The following is a 15,831-nucleotide window of genomic DNA, read 5'->3' on the forward strand; positions in this document are numbered from 1 at the left end:
CAATAAAGGATTACATATATTTTTATCAGTCTTTTGGTGTGGGACCCACTCTGTCCAGGGCTGTGTGTTGGAGTGTTTTTCCTTGGATCTAACTGGAGAAGTGGGTCAGAACATTTCTCATGGCACCGCGGGCTCTTATATAGACGGCTATGGGACGCAGACGGCTAAGGGTCTAGATAGGTTCTGGACCGGTAGGCGACAGTTAGTGGTACCGAGGGAGTATAGGCAACAGTTGATACAGGTAGCCCACATCATACCACTAGCGAGGCATCAGGGGTCAAGAGCCCGGCTTTTGCAGCGTCGCTACTGGCCTGGGGTATCAGGGGCTGTGGCAGATTTCTGCCGGTCCTGTGCTGCCTACCAGCTAGTGGGTAAGCCGGGTGACCGTGTGAAAGGACCCCTGAACCCACTACCGGTAATTGGGGAACCTTTTCAGAGGGTAGCTATGGACATAGTGGAACCCCTCTTGATCCCCAGTTGGTCTGGCAAGCGTTACAAACTCACGGTGTTGGATTTTGCCACCCGGTATCCTGAGGCTGTAGCCCTTGCCATCATCGATGCAAGGGCAGTAGCAAAAGCATTGTTAGTTATTTTCACTAGAGTAGGTTTTCCTAGTGAGATTCCGATCAAGGGTCGCAATTCATGAGTGAATTACTACAGTGTCTCTGGGATTCATGCTGGGTGAAGCACAAGCGCACGACCCCTTACCACCCCCAGACCAACGGTCTATGTGAGAGGTTCAATGGTACCCTGAAGCAGGGTCTATGTGAGGTTCAATGGTACCCTGAAGCAGATGCTGCAAGCTTTTATAGAAGCTAAAGGGAAGGACTGGGAGATTCACCAACATCATTTGCTGTTTGCAAACCAAGAGGTAATGCAAGAATCTACCGGGTTCTCACCCTTTGAGCTGCTATATGATCGCAGGGTACGGGGGACCTCTTGACTTATTCCGTGAGGTATGGGAAGGGGAGACTACTAATACCGATGCTTCTGTGCTTCAGTATGTAGTGGATCTCAGAGACCGGCTAGAAATGCTTATGGGGTTGGCACAGCTAATCTTCGGGAGGCTCAGACCAAGCAGAAAGCTTGGTAGGTTCAGAATGCCCATAGCAGATCATTCATCCAAGGACAGCAGGTACTTGTTCTAAAGCCCACTCGGCAGAACAAATTAATGGCTGCCTGGCCTGGACCGTACACGGTCTCAGAAAGACGAATGAGTGCAACTACAGTATGTTGTACAGTTAGCTGGAGAGACAGGAAGAAATAGGACATATCACATCAATATGCTCATGGAGTATTTTGCACCGAGTGTGGCATCAGTGCTGGCTATTTGCCGCCCACCGATGTGGGACCCGGCGAGCAATGCTCTGCCTGACCTCCAAGGGGAACCTAGGCAGGAGGGCACAATAGAGCAGGTTGAGATAGGGTCCCAGCTCAGCGCACAGCAGAAGGTACAGGTGAGGGCTTTGCAAGAGCAGTACAGGGTTCTGTTCACGGACAAGCCGGGCAGAACACATATCACCGATCACCCAGTGCTGAGCTGACACCTCTGCATAAGCATGCCTATCGGGAACTAGCATAGGTGATGGGCAGCATAGAAAGGGAAGTAGAGGAGATGCTGGCCCTAGGGGTAATTGTATCATCCCAGAGCCCTTGGGCTTGTCCGGTAGTCCTAGTGCCTAAGAAGGACGGAACCACCCGCTTCTGTGTGCACTACCGACAGCTCAATGCGGGAACGGTGTCAGATGCTTATCCCATTCCTCGCATGGATGAGCTATTAGATGAGCTCGTGGGGGAAAGTATCTGACCACATTGGATATTAGCAAAGGGTATTGGCAGATCCCGTTGACCCAGGAGGCTAGGGAGAAGTCAGCATTCATTACTCCAAGTGGTCTCTATGAATTTTTATAGTGATGCCATTTGGGATGACGAATGCCCCAGCTACCTTCCAACGCCTGGTCAAAAGGTTACTGGAAGGGATGCAGGGCTTTGCACGGGCATACCTGGATGACATTGCAATGTTTAGAGGGTTGTGGGACAGTCACCTGGTAAAGGTATCAGTGGTGCTGAGCACAATGAGGGAAGCAGGACTCAAATTGAAACGCACCAAGTGTTTAGTAGGTATGGCAGAAGTCTTGTACCTAGGGCACAGGGTGGTCGGAGGGCACCTTCAGCCTGAACCAGCTAAGGTGGGGGCTATAGTGCAGTGGCCAGTCCCCAAAACTAAGAAGCAGGTTATGGCTTTTTTTTTTTTTTTCAACTTAAATTTTTTATTTTGTTCAGTACATAATATACATACAGTAGATAATCTCTCAGCCGCGTACCGTGACAGTTTACTGCATGTGACAATTCTTCTGTAAATTGGTGGACGTCTTTGGACAAACTGGGAAGGCCGACAGACATACTGGGGGGGGGGGGGATCTCCGGTTAGGACCCGGGGAGGGGGGGGGGGACGACGACAGACAAGGGGGATGGAAAAGGGGAAGCGAGAAAGGGGAGGGGGGGGGAGTATGGGGGTTAGGGGGATCTCCTTCCGTGGGTCCGCTTCTGCCTCCCCCATACTGGTTCTCTGCGTCTGAGGACTTTCTGCGTACCCCGTAGGACGTCCGGTTCGTAACTGATTTGTCTCTCTCATTGTCTTGTGTGTCCCTTCTTGGTCCTACGGGGTGATGGGGTGGGGGGGGGGGGGGCGTTTCTATCCTAGTGTGTTGTAGGTTCCGTCAATAAGCACTCCCTCAAGGGAGAACGCATTTGTTCCTATTAAAGCCAAATTGAGGACCTCTCCACTCCCCGGATATCTTTCTGGGCTAACCATGGTGCCCATACTTTTTCAAAATTTTCGCCAGTGTCATTGACTAAGCTTGTTAGCATTTCCATCTGGCATACCGTCCAAATTCTATGTCTAATGTTTGAAATTGAAGGGATTATGTTTTGTTTCCATCGTGCTGCAGTCTCCCCCCTCATCGCCATAGCAAAGTGAGCTATCAGTTTGTTTTCGCCTTTAGTGAACCCGGTTGCTGGCCTGTTCAGGAGGAACAGCCATGGGTCTAATGGGACGGGTTTACCTGTGATTATGTTCAACCAGTCTTTAATTGAGTCCCAGACTGGGACGATTTTGGGGCAGGACCACAGCATGTGCAACAAGTCTGCCTGCTGTCCACATTGTCTTGGACACAATGGGGAGTAACTGGGCAGAAATTTGGCTAATTTAGCGGGAGTGTGGTACCAGCGCATCATTACCTTATATGCATTCTCCCTTAAGGTTGTACACATGGAGCTTTTAGAGGTTGCCGTCACTATCTTGGTCCAGTCATCTACCTCTAGCTCCTCACCTAGGTCTGTTTCCCATTGGGTCATATATCTGTTTTTTTCCTTCACTGTCTTGCTAGAACCGGTTACCTCCTTATACATCTGCGATGTAAGTCTCACCGTGGATGTCCCTGATCGACAGAGCTTTTCGAAGTTTGACATAGGGGACTTTGGCTGAACTTTTTGATAGAACGCCCTGATCTGGAGGTACCTAAAGATCTCGGCATTAGGAATATGGTGGTCGGATTTGACTAATTCGAAAATTTTTATGCCTTGTCTCCCCTCCAGATCCACCAAACGCTTTATATTGTTTTGTTTCCAGATAGAGAAGTTTGTGCTAGATTGGCCCGGAGCAAAGAGGGGGTTATTCCAAATTGGTGTCATACCCGATGCCTTGCTAGTCAGGCCACACTTAAGCCTGGCGCCTGCCCAGATAGATAGCGAGTTGGTCATTGAGGATAACGGCAGTTTGGTGCTATTGCGCACCTTCTTGGGGTACCAGATCAGATGCTCGAGTTCCAATGGGGAGCATGCCTCTCGTTCTACCGCGACCCATCTTTTAGAGTCGGGGTCAGTGTGCCATTGCACAATTTGACATAATTGAGCCGCTCGGTAGTATGATAACAAACAAGGTACCGCTAGTCCTCCCGCCCCTGTTTGTGTGCGCATTATCTTTTTGCTCACTCTCGCCTTTTTGCCTCCCCAGATAAACTTATCTATCTCAATTTGGAGGGAGAGAGTTTCCTTCAAATTTAACGGCACTGGGAGCGTTTGAAAAAGATACAAAAGGCGAGGGAGCAAATTCATTTTTACGCAGTGGATTTTGCCAATCCATGAGATCTTGTTTTTAGCCCACTTATGGAGATCCTCTCTCAGGGTCCGCATCAGTTGCGGGTAGTTGGCTTGGCCGATGGTATTATATGTCCTTGTGATATTGACTCCCAGATATTTGATTTGTTGCTTCTGCCAGCGGAAATTGAAGTTAAGGGCAATTAATTTTTCTACGTGTTTGGGGAGATTTATGTTAATGGCCTCCGATTTGCTCTGATTTATCTTGAACCCGGAGACCCTGTTGAACCGTCCCAATACCTCGAACAGGTTCGGCAGAGAGGTAAGGGGCCTGGATACTGTCAGGAACACGTCATCCGCATAGAGTGCCACCTTATGCGTCTGGTTTCCGATGGCAATACCTGAAATATCTTTGCTATCCCGGATCTGGGCCGCCAACGGCTCCATACACAGTGCAAAGAGGAGGGGGGAGAGCGGGCATCCCTGTCGCGTACCGCTCTTAATTTGAAAGGGGTCTGAAGCGAATCCCTGGTGGGTCACCCTTGCCGACGGGGTTGAATATAGCGCAAATATAGCTTTTATTAATTTGTTGCCCATTCCGAACGCTCCAAGCGTGGCCTCCAGGTATGGCCAGTCTATCCTATCAAACGCTTTTTCCGCATCCAGACTGAGCGCCATAACTGGTATATCATTGTGATTGGCTATTTCTATCAGATCAATAATTCGTCGGGTATTATCCGATGCTTGTCGACCCTGGATAAACCCGACTTGATCTGGGTGCACCAGTCTGGGTAGGATTAGACTCACTCTATTGGCCAGTAATTTGGAATAGATTTTGATGTCCGAATTAATGAGGGATATAGGCCTGTAGCTCTTACAGTCCTGCGGGTCTTTCCCTGTCTTGTGTATTACTGAGATGGACGCTTGGAGCATTTGGCTCGGGAATGGGGATCCGTTCAACACTTGGTTAAACATACGTAGTAAGTAAGGGGCCAATTGTTTCCTAAACTTTTTGTAGTAAAGATTCGAGTACCAGTCTGGGCCCGGGGCTTTAGAGGGTTTCAGGTTTTTCATAACCTCCGCTAATTCCTCCATTGTAAAATCTCTGCCCATCACCTCTCTGTCCACCTCGCTCAAACAGGGTATATTTGAACTTGCTAGAAAATTCTCCAGGGCCACCTTGTTCGCTGGTGATCTGTTTACTTTATCCCCGTCATATAATTTTGCATAGAAATCTTTAAATTCCCGTACAATTTGCTTGGGGTTGGCAGTAATTTCCCCTGATTCACGTCGTAACGCTTGGATACTATAATTGTGCGTTTTAGAGTTAATCATATTGGCTAGTAAGGTATCTGGTTTGTTTGCTTTCTCGAAAAATCTTCTCTTTGACCAACTTAACGCTTTCTCAGCCTGGGAGGTGAGCAGAAGATTCAGCTTTGTCTGGGTGTCTTTAATTTGTCGCAGGGTCTCTGCGTCAGGTGACCGCCTATGTTGTTCCCAGTGCTGTTTTAGTTCTGCTTGCACCTTAATAATTTTTGCGTTGCGCTCCTTTTTCTTGCGGGCTCCCATACTAATCAAAACCCCCCTCAGTGTTGCTTTGTGTGCCTCCCAGAGGGTTATGTGTGAGTCAACGCTGTCCTTATTTTCACTGAAAAAGTATTTAATCTCCTCTTTGATTTTTCTCTCAAGGTCTGGGATCTTTAGGAGGGAGTCATTTAGTTTCCAATTTGCTCTTGGCCTTTCCAGCCCTATCTGCGCGCACCTTAGCTCGATCGGTGCATGGTCCGACCATGAAATATCATGGATCCCTGTGTGGGTGACCGCGGAGACCAGTCTGCTAGAGATAAAGAAGTAATCGATTCTACTGAATGAGTCGTGTGGGTGTGAGTAGAAAGTGTAGAGTTTTTCTAGCGGGTGGCTTTCTCTCCATGCATCTATTAGGTGAAGGTCTTTCAGACCTTGTGCTAGCGCGGAAGATCGGGGGTTGGTTCTGCACTTATGGGGACCTGAGCGATCTAGGGTTGTGTTCATAGCCACGTTGAAGTCCCCGCCTAGGATTAGGGCTCCTTCGCTAAACTTTTTTATAATGCCGAATGTCTTCGTAAAGAATTCTGCTTCATGGGTGTTGGGGGCATACAGCGTGGCTATTGTTATGGGGAGCATGTTGATGGACCCTATGAGCATCAGGAACCTCCCCTCTCGGTCTTTCTTTACCTTATCCACTACTAGGCCTACTTTATTATGGACTAGGATTGCAACCCCCCTTTTTTTTTCTGGAGCGGAGGATAGGAATACTTGATTATATTGTTTATCAAAATATTTGGGCGCACTAGAGGTACTGAAGTGCGTTTCCTGGAGTAGGATGAAGTCCGCTCCCTTTTTTTTGTAGTCAGTGAGTGCTATCCTTCGTTTGCATGGTGAGTTTAGACCCTTAGTGTTATGAGATATAAAGGTTAGAGGCATGTTGTTGTGGGGAACTGACCTTGTTTTACTAGTGTTGCTCTTGGATGTATCGGGTCGCTACGGCGCCGCTTCTGTTCCCCTGCAGTACTCAGTTCTGTGCAGGGCTTCAGCGGGGGGCCACTCGTGGAGGAGACAGTGTGGGGGGGGGTGGACACAGTAGGTACTTGGGACACATAAGGGAAAAGAAAAAACATGTAAACAACATACATCAACTGGGGAGATTGATCAGCGGCATAGGACCGCCGTCTCTCCCTTGCCTGTGGGACTACGGGTCTCTGGAACACGCCCTCTATCTTTTTCCTCCTGAAAAGGGCCGTGTTGCCCCGCCTCGTCCCCAGGACTTCCTCGGGTTCTAGGGCAACTGCCCCATCCCAAGGGTAGACACGCATGACGACTGTAGGACCGCCGTCTCAGCCGATGAACTAGTAACTTTGTTAGTCCAAACCTGACCTATAAACAACCTGCATACGTAAGAAATTGCATGTAACCTACAACTCTGACCTTCTATCAGTAACTTCCAACAACTTGACCCTCCTTCCTCTGTAGCCCCCCTCCGACTTGCCTCTTGCATTGCCTATTAGGCCCCAGTCCTCTGCTGAGTCCCGTGGTTATTTACCCGTTTTTTTTTTTTTTTTTTTTTCCCCCTCCCCCCCAACATCCCCCGTCTTCCTGTCTGTTTTTGCCTCTTATTTCCACTTTACCCTCTCAGAGCTCTGTATTGGGGCCTCCACCTCCCGCCCCCCCGATGGCCTATGGCTACCTTCATTGCTGTCCCTTGCCGCTCTCTATTGCTGTGTAAGCCCCTGCTGCAGCGGGTGTTCCCGTCTTTATCTCCCTCCCTCCCTCCCTAGCAGGATCCCATTACTGCTATGGAGGTGACAGCATGAATAGGGTGTATGCCGTATGTCTAAGAGATGTCCTCAGGGGGCTCGCCCGCAGGGGTATCCGCGGGAGGGGTGCCATCTGGGGACGTAGGGGTATCAGCGCGGTGATTAGAGGTATCAAAGAGCGAGAGGGGCGGGAGTGTCATTGAGGGAAACGCCAGTGGGAGCAACAGGGGTGTCCGCGCAAGGATCAGGGGCGGCCGCGGGAGCGGGGGTGTCAGTGAGTGGGTTGTCCGCCCGTGGGGTGGCTTCCGTTGCCCTCTGTGCTATCTTGTTTATCCCCCCTCCTAGGGCCCCGCCCCTCCCCGTCTGCGTGCGCTCTATAAGTGTGTCCCTTTTCTCTTTCGGCGCCGTGTAGTGCTTGGCCTCCTCCAGGGTCGCCTTCCGGGTCCCGCCTCTTCCGGTCCGTCCTGACCTCCGCCATCTTGGTTGTGGCATCTCTCCTCCGTCCCTCTCGCGCGAGGTGCAATCTCCTCCCTGTTGACGTCATCCGTAGCCGCACCTCCTCAGTTGGGCACCGGAGCTGATTCAAGATGGATGCCAGTCTCTCTCCGCTGCCGTCGGGGGATCAGGTAGATGTTGCAGCCGGACCAAAGGGCCTTGTCTCTTCTGGGCTCTGGGGGGGATGCCGTGGGGGGGTTTAGCTGTACAGGGGTCTCAGCGGGACTGCTGCGGGTACTGTTTTAGCGAACAGAAAGCGGGGGGTAGGGAGGGGAGTCAGCAATAACTATGAGGGAACCCAGTCTCTTTAGTAGTCCAGTTACCGTGGACTGCGGGCATGATTTTTCTTGTTGGATCTTCCCGCCTCCCGCCATATTGGATCCGGCGCTGTTCTGTTTCCCGCCACCTCCTCTGTAATTTTGTCCTGTAAGCCCAGTTTAGTGAGGAAGGCTCCGCCATCTTCAGCTTTTTTTATTGTCGTAGATGCCCCGTTTCTGGACACAAGAAGCCCAAAGGGGAAAATCCAGCGGTATTTAACCCCTTCATCTCTGAGGATTTTAGTAATTGGGGTAAGTTGTTTTCTTTTTAATAGTGTTGTGGGGGAGATGTCTTGGAAAACTTGAATTTTGTGCGATTCAAAAGATGGATTATTGCGGGTCAGCTGGGTAAATAGTTCTTTTATTTTAAAATAATGGAAGCGGGCGATGATATCCCGTGGGGGGTCTCCCGGCTGCGGCCTGGATCTCAGGGCTCTGTGACACCGGTCCAGATGCAACTCTTGGGCCGTCCTGTCCGGCATCAATTGGGTTAGCCACCGGCCCACGAAATCCTCCGGGTCAGGTTCTTCTTCGGAGACCCCTCTAATTCTCACGTTATTCCGACGCTCTCGGTTTTCAGCATCTTCTTGTTTGTCTAAGAGGTCTTGGATAGAGTCCTTTACCTGGGCTAGTTGTTTGTCAGTTTTATGGAGGGACTTTACTGTGGTGTCCAGCTTCCTCTCCAGGGTGTCTGTTCTGTCGCCAATGCTGCTGATGTCCGCTCTCAGGGACGCCACTTCAGCCTGCAGGCATCTTTTAATATCAGTGCAGAACTCCTGCATATCGCGCCTCCGCATAATTCTGTTCCCGCTATCTTCATCCCTCTCTGCCTCTGAGTCGGACCCGCTTGGCGGGGGGCCCTCATGGCTGCGGGCGCGTGGCTGATCTCCTTTGCTGTAATAGTCAGTCATTACTGTGGAGGGGCGCTTCGATCTTGTCCCTTTAGACATCCTGGAGGTGTCCGGGTACGTTGTGGTCAAATTTCGGCGAAATCCGCCAGGTTTGGATGTATTTATTAATTAATTTGTGTCGGCTAGAAACGGAGCTGAATGATCAAGCAGCCATTCAGTCCGTTGTCGCGCATGCGCCAGGTTATGGCTTTTTTAGGCACCGCTGGGTTCTATAGGAAGTTTGTCCCACAGTACAGCGCCATGGCTAAACCCTTGACAGACCTGATACAGAAGCGACTCCCAGTGCTGTTAGCCTGGTCTCCTGCCTGTTAAACAGTGTTTCAGGCTCTCAAGACAGCGCTGGCCAGTGCACCCATCCTAGCTGCCCCAGACTATTCCAATAAATTTTTGGTGCAGACCGATGGCTCCGATTAAGGTATTGGTGCTGTACTCAATAAAGTTGAGAATGAGGGGGAAGAGCATCCTTTGGTGTACGAGTTTCAGAACCTGCCGATAAGTGGCTTATCGCAGCTGACCTGACGATTTTTTTTGATGGCTGCAAAAATGGGCGATTTATGCCTTTATCGCCCATTTATCGAGGCTTACGGAATAGAAGTAGGCATTTTAGCCGAAAAGGCCTCAATAAGTGGGTTATCGCGGTTTATAGAATAGGCCCCTGAAAGTTATCTAATCAGGACTGTTATACATGTTAAAAGGAAAGTTCTGCCTACCGCTTCTTTAATATTTATAGAAAGCAGGGTGTCTATGAATTTGAACCATGTTAATTTCAGATTCAGGCACTCCCTGCTACCCGAGGGGATTGTGACAGTACTGTCCTTTCCAGGAGACAAAATTGGGGGTTTAAATCTCCCGCGCCACACGGGCCAATAGGAAGCAGTTACATCTGAATAATTGTAATTAACTGTAAATGTGCGTGAATAAACTTAAGTAAAAAACTTAACATTTAATAGATTAAATAACATACTGTATATACTGTATAACTCAAATTGGAAACAATTAAAATTAGAGGATGAAGGAGGTTTATAGGCAAGGATGAATCAGTGTATCAGGAAAGTTGACTAGGTCAAACTAGTCAATTACCTAGAATAACAGGATAATAATAAAAATAATCTAGAAAATACGCCCTTTTAGTGGAGCCAGATAGAATCCAGAATCCAGTGTTGTCTACCCACAGGCAATCAGGTAGTTAATATTAACCCAATACAGTGCTAGAAATCCCAAATTGTATATTGCTACTGGGTATATGATATTGTATATTGCTACTGGGTAATTACAAATATTGTAATTGAAGGCAAATGTTTGGGATTGGAAGCCTCACAGAAAATATCAGTAAATATGTCGATAAAATGTTAAAACTCTTTGTTCATTAATTAGAGATACGAAAGATACTCTAAAAAGACTGGATGACATCACAATAGCATCCCGTGTCTTCAGGGAAGTCGTTCATATGTCCGCACAAAAAAACAACAATACACAGAGCATAATATAGTACATTGTACTTGAATTGATAACAACAATTGAGTGCTATATAATTAATTTAATCTGTTAAATGTTATGTTTTCTTGAGTTTATTCACACACCTTTTCAGTTGATTACAACAATTTGTGTGCACAGTATATTAGCAATACTCTTGGAAATTCTTTTCCATTTTGCTTCATGTAAAAGTATTCTTATACTTAAGAGTTGAACATGTCTGACTCTCCAAGCAAGAACTCCAAATTTATACCTGAAATCTGAATGTCAGTTAGTCTGATCCCGATAATGAGCTAATGAGAACAAAAAAATATTTGTCCTCTGTCATTTTACACAAATAAAAACTGTTTTAATTCACAATCACAATCGGTTGTGAACAGTTTATGGCTATTATTTATTCACATGCCATACAGTAGTTTATGAGAGTATAAGACTATAAGAATATTATCAGAGATCAAATGAAACCATACCACAAATGACCTAAGAGTAAACACATAAAACCAAAATTCATAGCCATTTTTTAGCTTAATTGTTTATCATACTTTTTCCAGTCTTTTACAGAAGGCTTCAAATTTTCCAAATATGTACATCTCTGACACTTCACATGGTTTTTCCCTCGCAGACTTTAGAGTGTGTTGCCGTGTTCTGTGAAAACACTTCTGATATTCTTTAAATAGAAAGATACATTCCTGAAAGACAGAGAAAATAAATGTAAAAATATTGAAATGCGAGACTTCTAGAAACATTTCTCCTGTTTATACATTTAAAAGTTAAAAATAAAAAAAGAACGGTGGCTAACCGATTTTTAAAATGTATCTGAGATTTTAAAGCGATATCTCCATGTGTTAAAAATGACTACCCAAAAATACAGATGTAGCAACACTAAGGCTACGCTTATAGTGCCGGCGATGCAACTGCGACGTCAGGCTATGGTCACTGGAAAAATCAAATTGAGATGACTTCCAGCGATCATGAACAAGCCGTCGCCTCTTGTTATTGGTGTTAAAGTGAGCGGCAGCCTTCTCCGCTAGCTGGTAAGCTTGCTGCAGGTTCTTTTGATGCCTTTACACATAGGGGAAGTGTGTCATATTGGGTACCCCATCAGTTGATACCCTCAGAAGCACATCTACCAGAAGCCAAGCTTCTCGCCCAAACATGAGAAAGTAGGGCATGTACCCTGTAGACTCATGGCGGGTGCAGTTATATTCATGCACCAGAGCCTCTACATGCCTACTCCACTCCGTCTTCCGCTCCTTTCAGAGCCCCAAGCATGTCCACGAGTGTCCGATTGAACTGCTCCCGTAGTGCATCTCCCTCCGGATGGTACGGTGTTGTCTGGGACTTTTGAGGATGTTGAGTAACTCCCGGATGAGTATACTCTCAAAGTCCCGGCCTTGATCTAAGTGGAGCCGGTTTGGCAGGCCATAATGCACGAAGTATCGCTCCCACAGGATGTTCGCCACCGCGATAGCCTTCTGGACTATGGTGGGGAAGTGTAACAGAGAGCTCACAACAAACAGGGCGTGACCGCAGGGACGAGGTGGGGATTGACAAAACACCAACTTCCAGCCACAAGGGCACGACCGGAGTGTAGATTGGTCGTGGTAGCCGGGTCGGGGTTGGAGAGGGCAGAATGGTAGCAGATACTTGTCGTAGTCGGGGTTGGAGAGTTGAGGATCGTCGAGGGTACCTTGCCGTAGTTGGGGTTGGAGAGGTGCGGATCGTCGTTGGTAAGCAGGGGTCAGGAGTAGACAAGAGCGGAGTCCAGAGAAAGCCATGGTCAAACAAGACAGGACTTGGAAACTAGACACGGGTTCAATATGCAAGGAGGCAGGAATTGCAATCAGCACTTCGCACACATGAAGTGTTATGCTCAGCCAATTTGCCAGAGGGCTGGCTGAGCATATAAAGGGAGATGGTCCAATGAGTTGCAGGCTGGGATGAGACTCACCAGTATTCCTCGCTGAGATTGGCTGGTAGGATGTCAGCAGCAGGTGCGGGGAATAGCCCAGAACCCGGGAGATGATTCAGCGCGCGCAACCGCGCAAAGCGTGCGCGATGCACGCTGGTGACATCACCACACAGACGTAGCCTGGAGAAGGGACCAATAGGGACATATTACTTCCAGCGCGGAATCAGCCCGCACCCCATGGCTGACGGCTTGTACCAGCATGTGTGAGACGAGACGCAGACGGAGGGAGAAGCGGGGCACCTAATCATGGGTTTGGGTAGGTGGAGACCGCGCCGAGAACGCCGCAGATCATGGAAACTGACAGTACCCACCTCTCAGGAGCGACCGCCAGGTGTCTCAAGGAAAGCTTGCGCGGGCATCTTGAGTGGAAGAGCCTGACACGGTGGACCAGAACGTATCAACACTTCTTATATTTTGGGATTCTCGATTGAACACAACAAGGAGGCAAAATAAATTGTGATTTATTTCCTTACTAGACAAACACACGACAACTTCAGAATACACTTAAAACAACACTTACTGGGATGGGGAAATGAAATAAAATGTTCTTTGCAAGAAAGCGCAAGAAATGCAGTCTCTGTTTAGAGTCCAGTTGGCTAGATCGCAAGTTACCGATCTAATAACTTTGCCAAATCAAAGAATTTCGTTGAAGTTCGTAGGAATTAGTTCGGGAGCCACCACGGCTAACGAATTCCGAAGTTTGGGGTAAATTCTTAGTTGCGATGTGATTAACCCCTTGCGTACTGGAACCGCTACCGCTGTACTTAAACGAAATCCTGCGTAAAGCGTAGTCACATCATGAATCGTATCTGGATCACACTGGGGATAGTCTGGCAGTCATAGTTATAGGGTTCACAAGCCGATCCTTAACATGTACACCCAATCCCCGCCGTGGGAACATTTATCCCCCCAATCCCCGATTTGCCTGTAGTTCGCAAAACAGGCAAAAAAGGCTTTCCGGTCTGCAAAGCGCATGTGCTCACTTCACACCCATGCGGTTTAGCATACCTGGAATACACCCCTTCCCTGGCGACCCTGGGTCTGGAGTTTGTCTCCAAGGTGCGAATGTCTCGTGCTGGGTGCCGGGATCTGGCACTTTGCAATATCCCGTCCATTTTCACACCTTGGATCTCTGAGGCTTTTCATCCCTGCATTTTCCCTAGACATAGAGGCTCCCACTTTGAAATGCAGGAAGGAAAATACCCTCAGCTCATGCACCCTTAGCATATTTACATGCCAAAGGATTTCTTCCCGGGCTTACAGAAAACAGTTCCTGCCTGTACATTTAAATTCACAGTAATACACACTTTATTAAAACATCATGTTCTGGGTGTCCCACAACTGTAATTTTTATATGTATGTGCATTTTTATTTATTTATACTTGCACACCAAAAATCAGGGTGCTGGATGCCTCCGTTCGCGAGTTAGCCTGCTTCATTGAACCGGCTTTATTGTGGGAACTCAAGTTCACCCAGTTCCCACATCAATTGACCTACTTCTCACGGCCATTGACTTTCTGCTTTTCAAGTTCTGCAGGCGAAAAAGGTACGGATACATTGTATCGGTAAAAGCACTTCAAATCTAACCGCAAGCCACTTATTCAATTGACTTGCGGTTACGAGGTCGAATGGATAGAAATGGATACCCATACTTCAAACAGACCTCTCAACCGCAGCCACGCTTCTTCAATCAGCGCTAGCTTTGGCGCACACAACACCATCTTGTGCCTAAAAAGATTATAGCACATATTGCATTTACTTCTATTGCAGCAGACAGGGAATAGCCTGCAAATGGGGGTTATGAAGGCTGGGACAGGGCAAATACAGCAGTGCAGTGCAACCACTGTTAACCCCTTCATTCCCAATGCGAGTTGGGATTAATCAGCCGGGTATAATACCTTTATTTAGGCCTGATTAACCCTCTCCTCGCCACAGAGCCGGATGAGCCTGGGGGCATGTAGACGGTGCCGAGGTATCCAGGAGCATTCTTCTGGTCCAAACCCTTTCCAGTGTACCAGGTATTGAAGAGATCCTCTGGTGATCCTGGAGTCCACACATAAAAGGGAGCCCCCGCACAGCTAAGAATGAAGGTGTGAGGTGCTATCTAGGTAGGGTAACTGGCATATACTGAGAGAAAAGGAAACCTAGTGAGTGAGCACTCAATCACAGTTGTGTAATGTGGTTGTATTAAAACACTTTATTGTCATCAAACGAATATAAAATATAGGGATTTAAAAATAAACAGCATATACCATAACTGTAATCAAATTGCCATAGCTATAAGAGCTATGTTGATTGTACATATGGGAGATAAGATGAGAGTCAAATTCTCAATGCTGTACAAAACAGCCTAATAGGAATAGGGGTTAATATTGGTCACTGCTACGTATTCATTGCCTAGGTGGTCAGAGATGGGTGAAATAAACCCAAATAGCTGAAGGCTAATAGAACTGACCAACCTACTAATGCCCTAACTGGTAGTAGGTGCAAGTAGAACCTCAAAATGTAAAATGAGGTAATACAATAAAGTACACCTTGCAGAGATTATCCCTTTGAGGGGGGAAGGGGCACATAGCCGATAATCCGTCAAAGGGATTAACTACTGCATATGGTAATTGTAGGGGGGCAAAGAATACAAATAGAGATCCCCAGGGATCTGAAAGAGTCACCTATATTTGGAGACAATAGGTGTCTTACATATAATGTACTAGTATCCCTGTATGAGGAATGAGTTTCAGTTGCATATTTAGTAGCCCAATAAACATGAACAGTTATGCTGTGAGTGGGGTAGTGACATCACCCGACCGATCGCGGGAGCGCACTAGCCCGATATAGCGGGAGGTGCTATGCTATGGGGTTAATGGTAATTAATATCCAATCACCCCTCCATTTACAGCTGGACCCCAACTCAGAATAGGTGGGCTGCTGTATTATGCGGCAATGGTGATATTAGTCCAATCACCCGACTGATCACAGTAATGCAATAGCCCAATGTGAACAGGCTGCTATACTGTGTGATTGATCGTGATTGTATCCGGTCACCCAATCAGACCCAGCTAACTGTGTGTGCCGATCTACAGTGAAAACATATTGCCGTGAGTAATTGACTAAACGGCTTCCTGCACAAATCACAGAGGTAGTAACATGCGGTTACAATTGTAGCAAGGTAAGTAACGATGTATAATATGTTCAGTTCCTGCACAGACCACAGAGATGGTAACATGCGGAATGAACACTGTTACAATTGTAGCAAAGTAAATAACGATGTATAA

At 47.5% G+C, this 15,831-nt stretch overlaps 1 protein-coding gene across 4 annotated transcripts in view; it reads right to left on the bottom strand.

Annotated features, from left to right (window-relative positions):
- DNAH8 (dynein axonemal heavy chain 8) overlaps window positions 1–15,831 on the bottom strand; it is a 1,091,167-nt gene that overhangs the window by 850,669 nt on the left and 224,667 nt on the right. For all 4 annotated transcript variants that reach the window (XM_075598772.1, XM_075598771.1, XM_075598773.1 and 1 more), the window contains one exon: window positions 11,130–11,276. In XM_075598772.1, coding sequence (XP_075454887.1) covers window positions 11,130–11,276 — 147 coding nt within the window. The remainder of the gene's footprint in view (window positions 1–11,129; window positions 11,277–15,831) is intronic.

The sequence above is a fragment of the Ascaphus truei genome, chromosome 4 (assembly GCF_040206685.1).
Source record: "Ascaphus truei isolate aAscTru1 chromosome 4, aAscTru1.hap1, whole genome shotgun sequence".
NCBI classification, from domain to species: domain Eukaryota; kingdom Metazoa; phylum Chordata; class Amphibia; order Anura; family Ascaphidae; genus Ascaphus; species Ascaphus truei.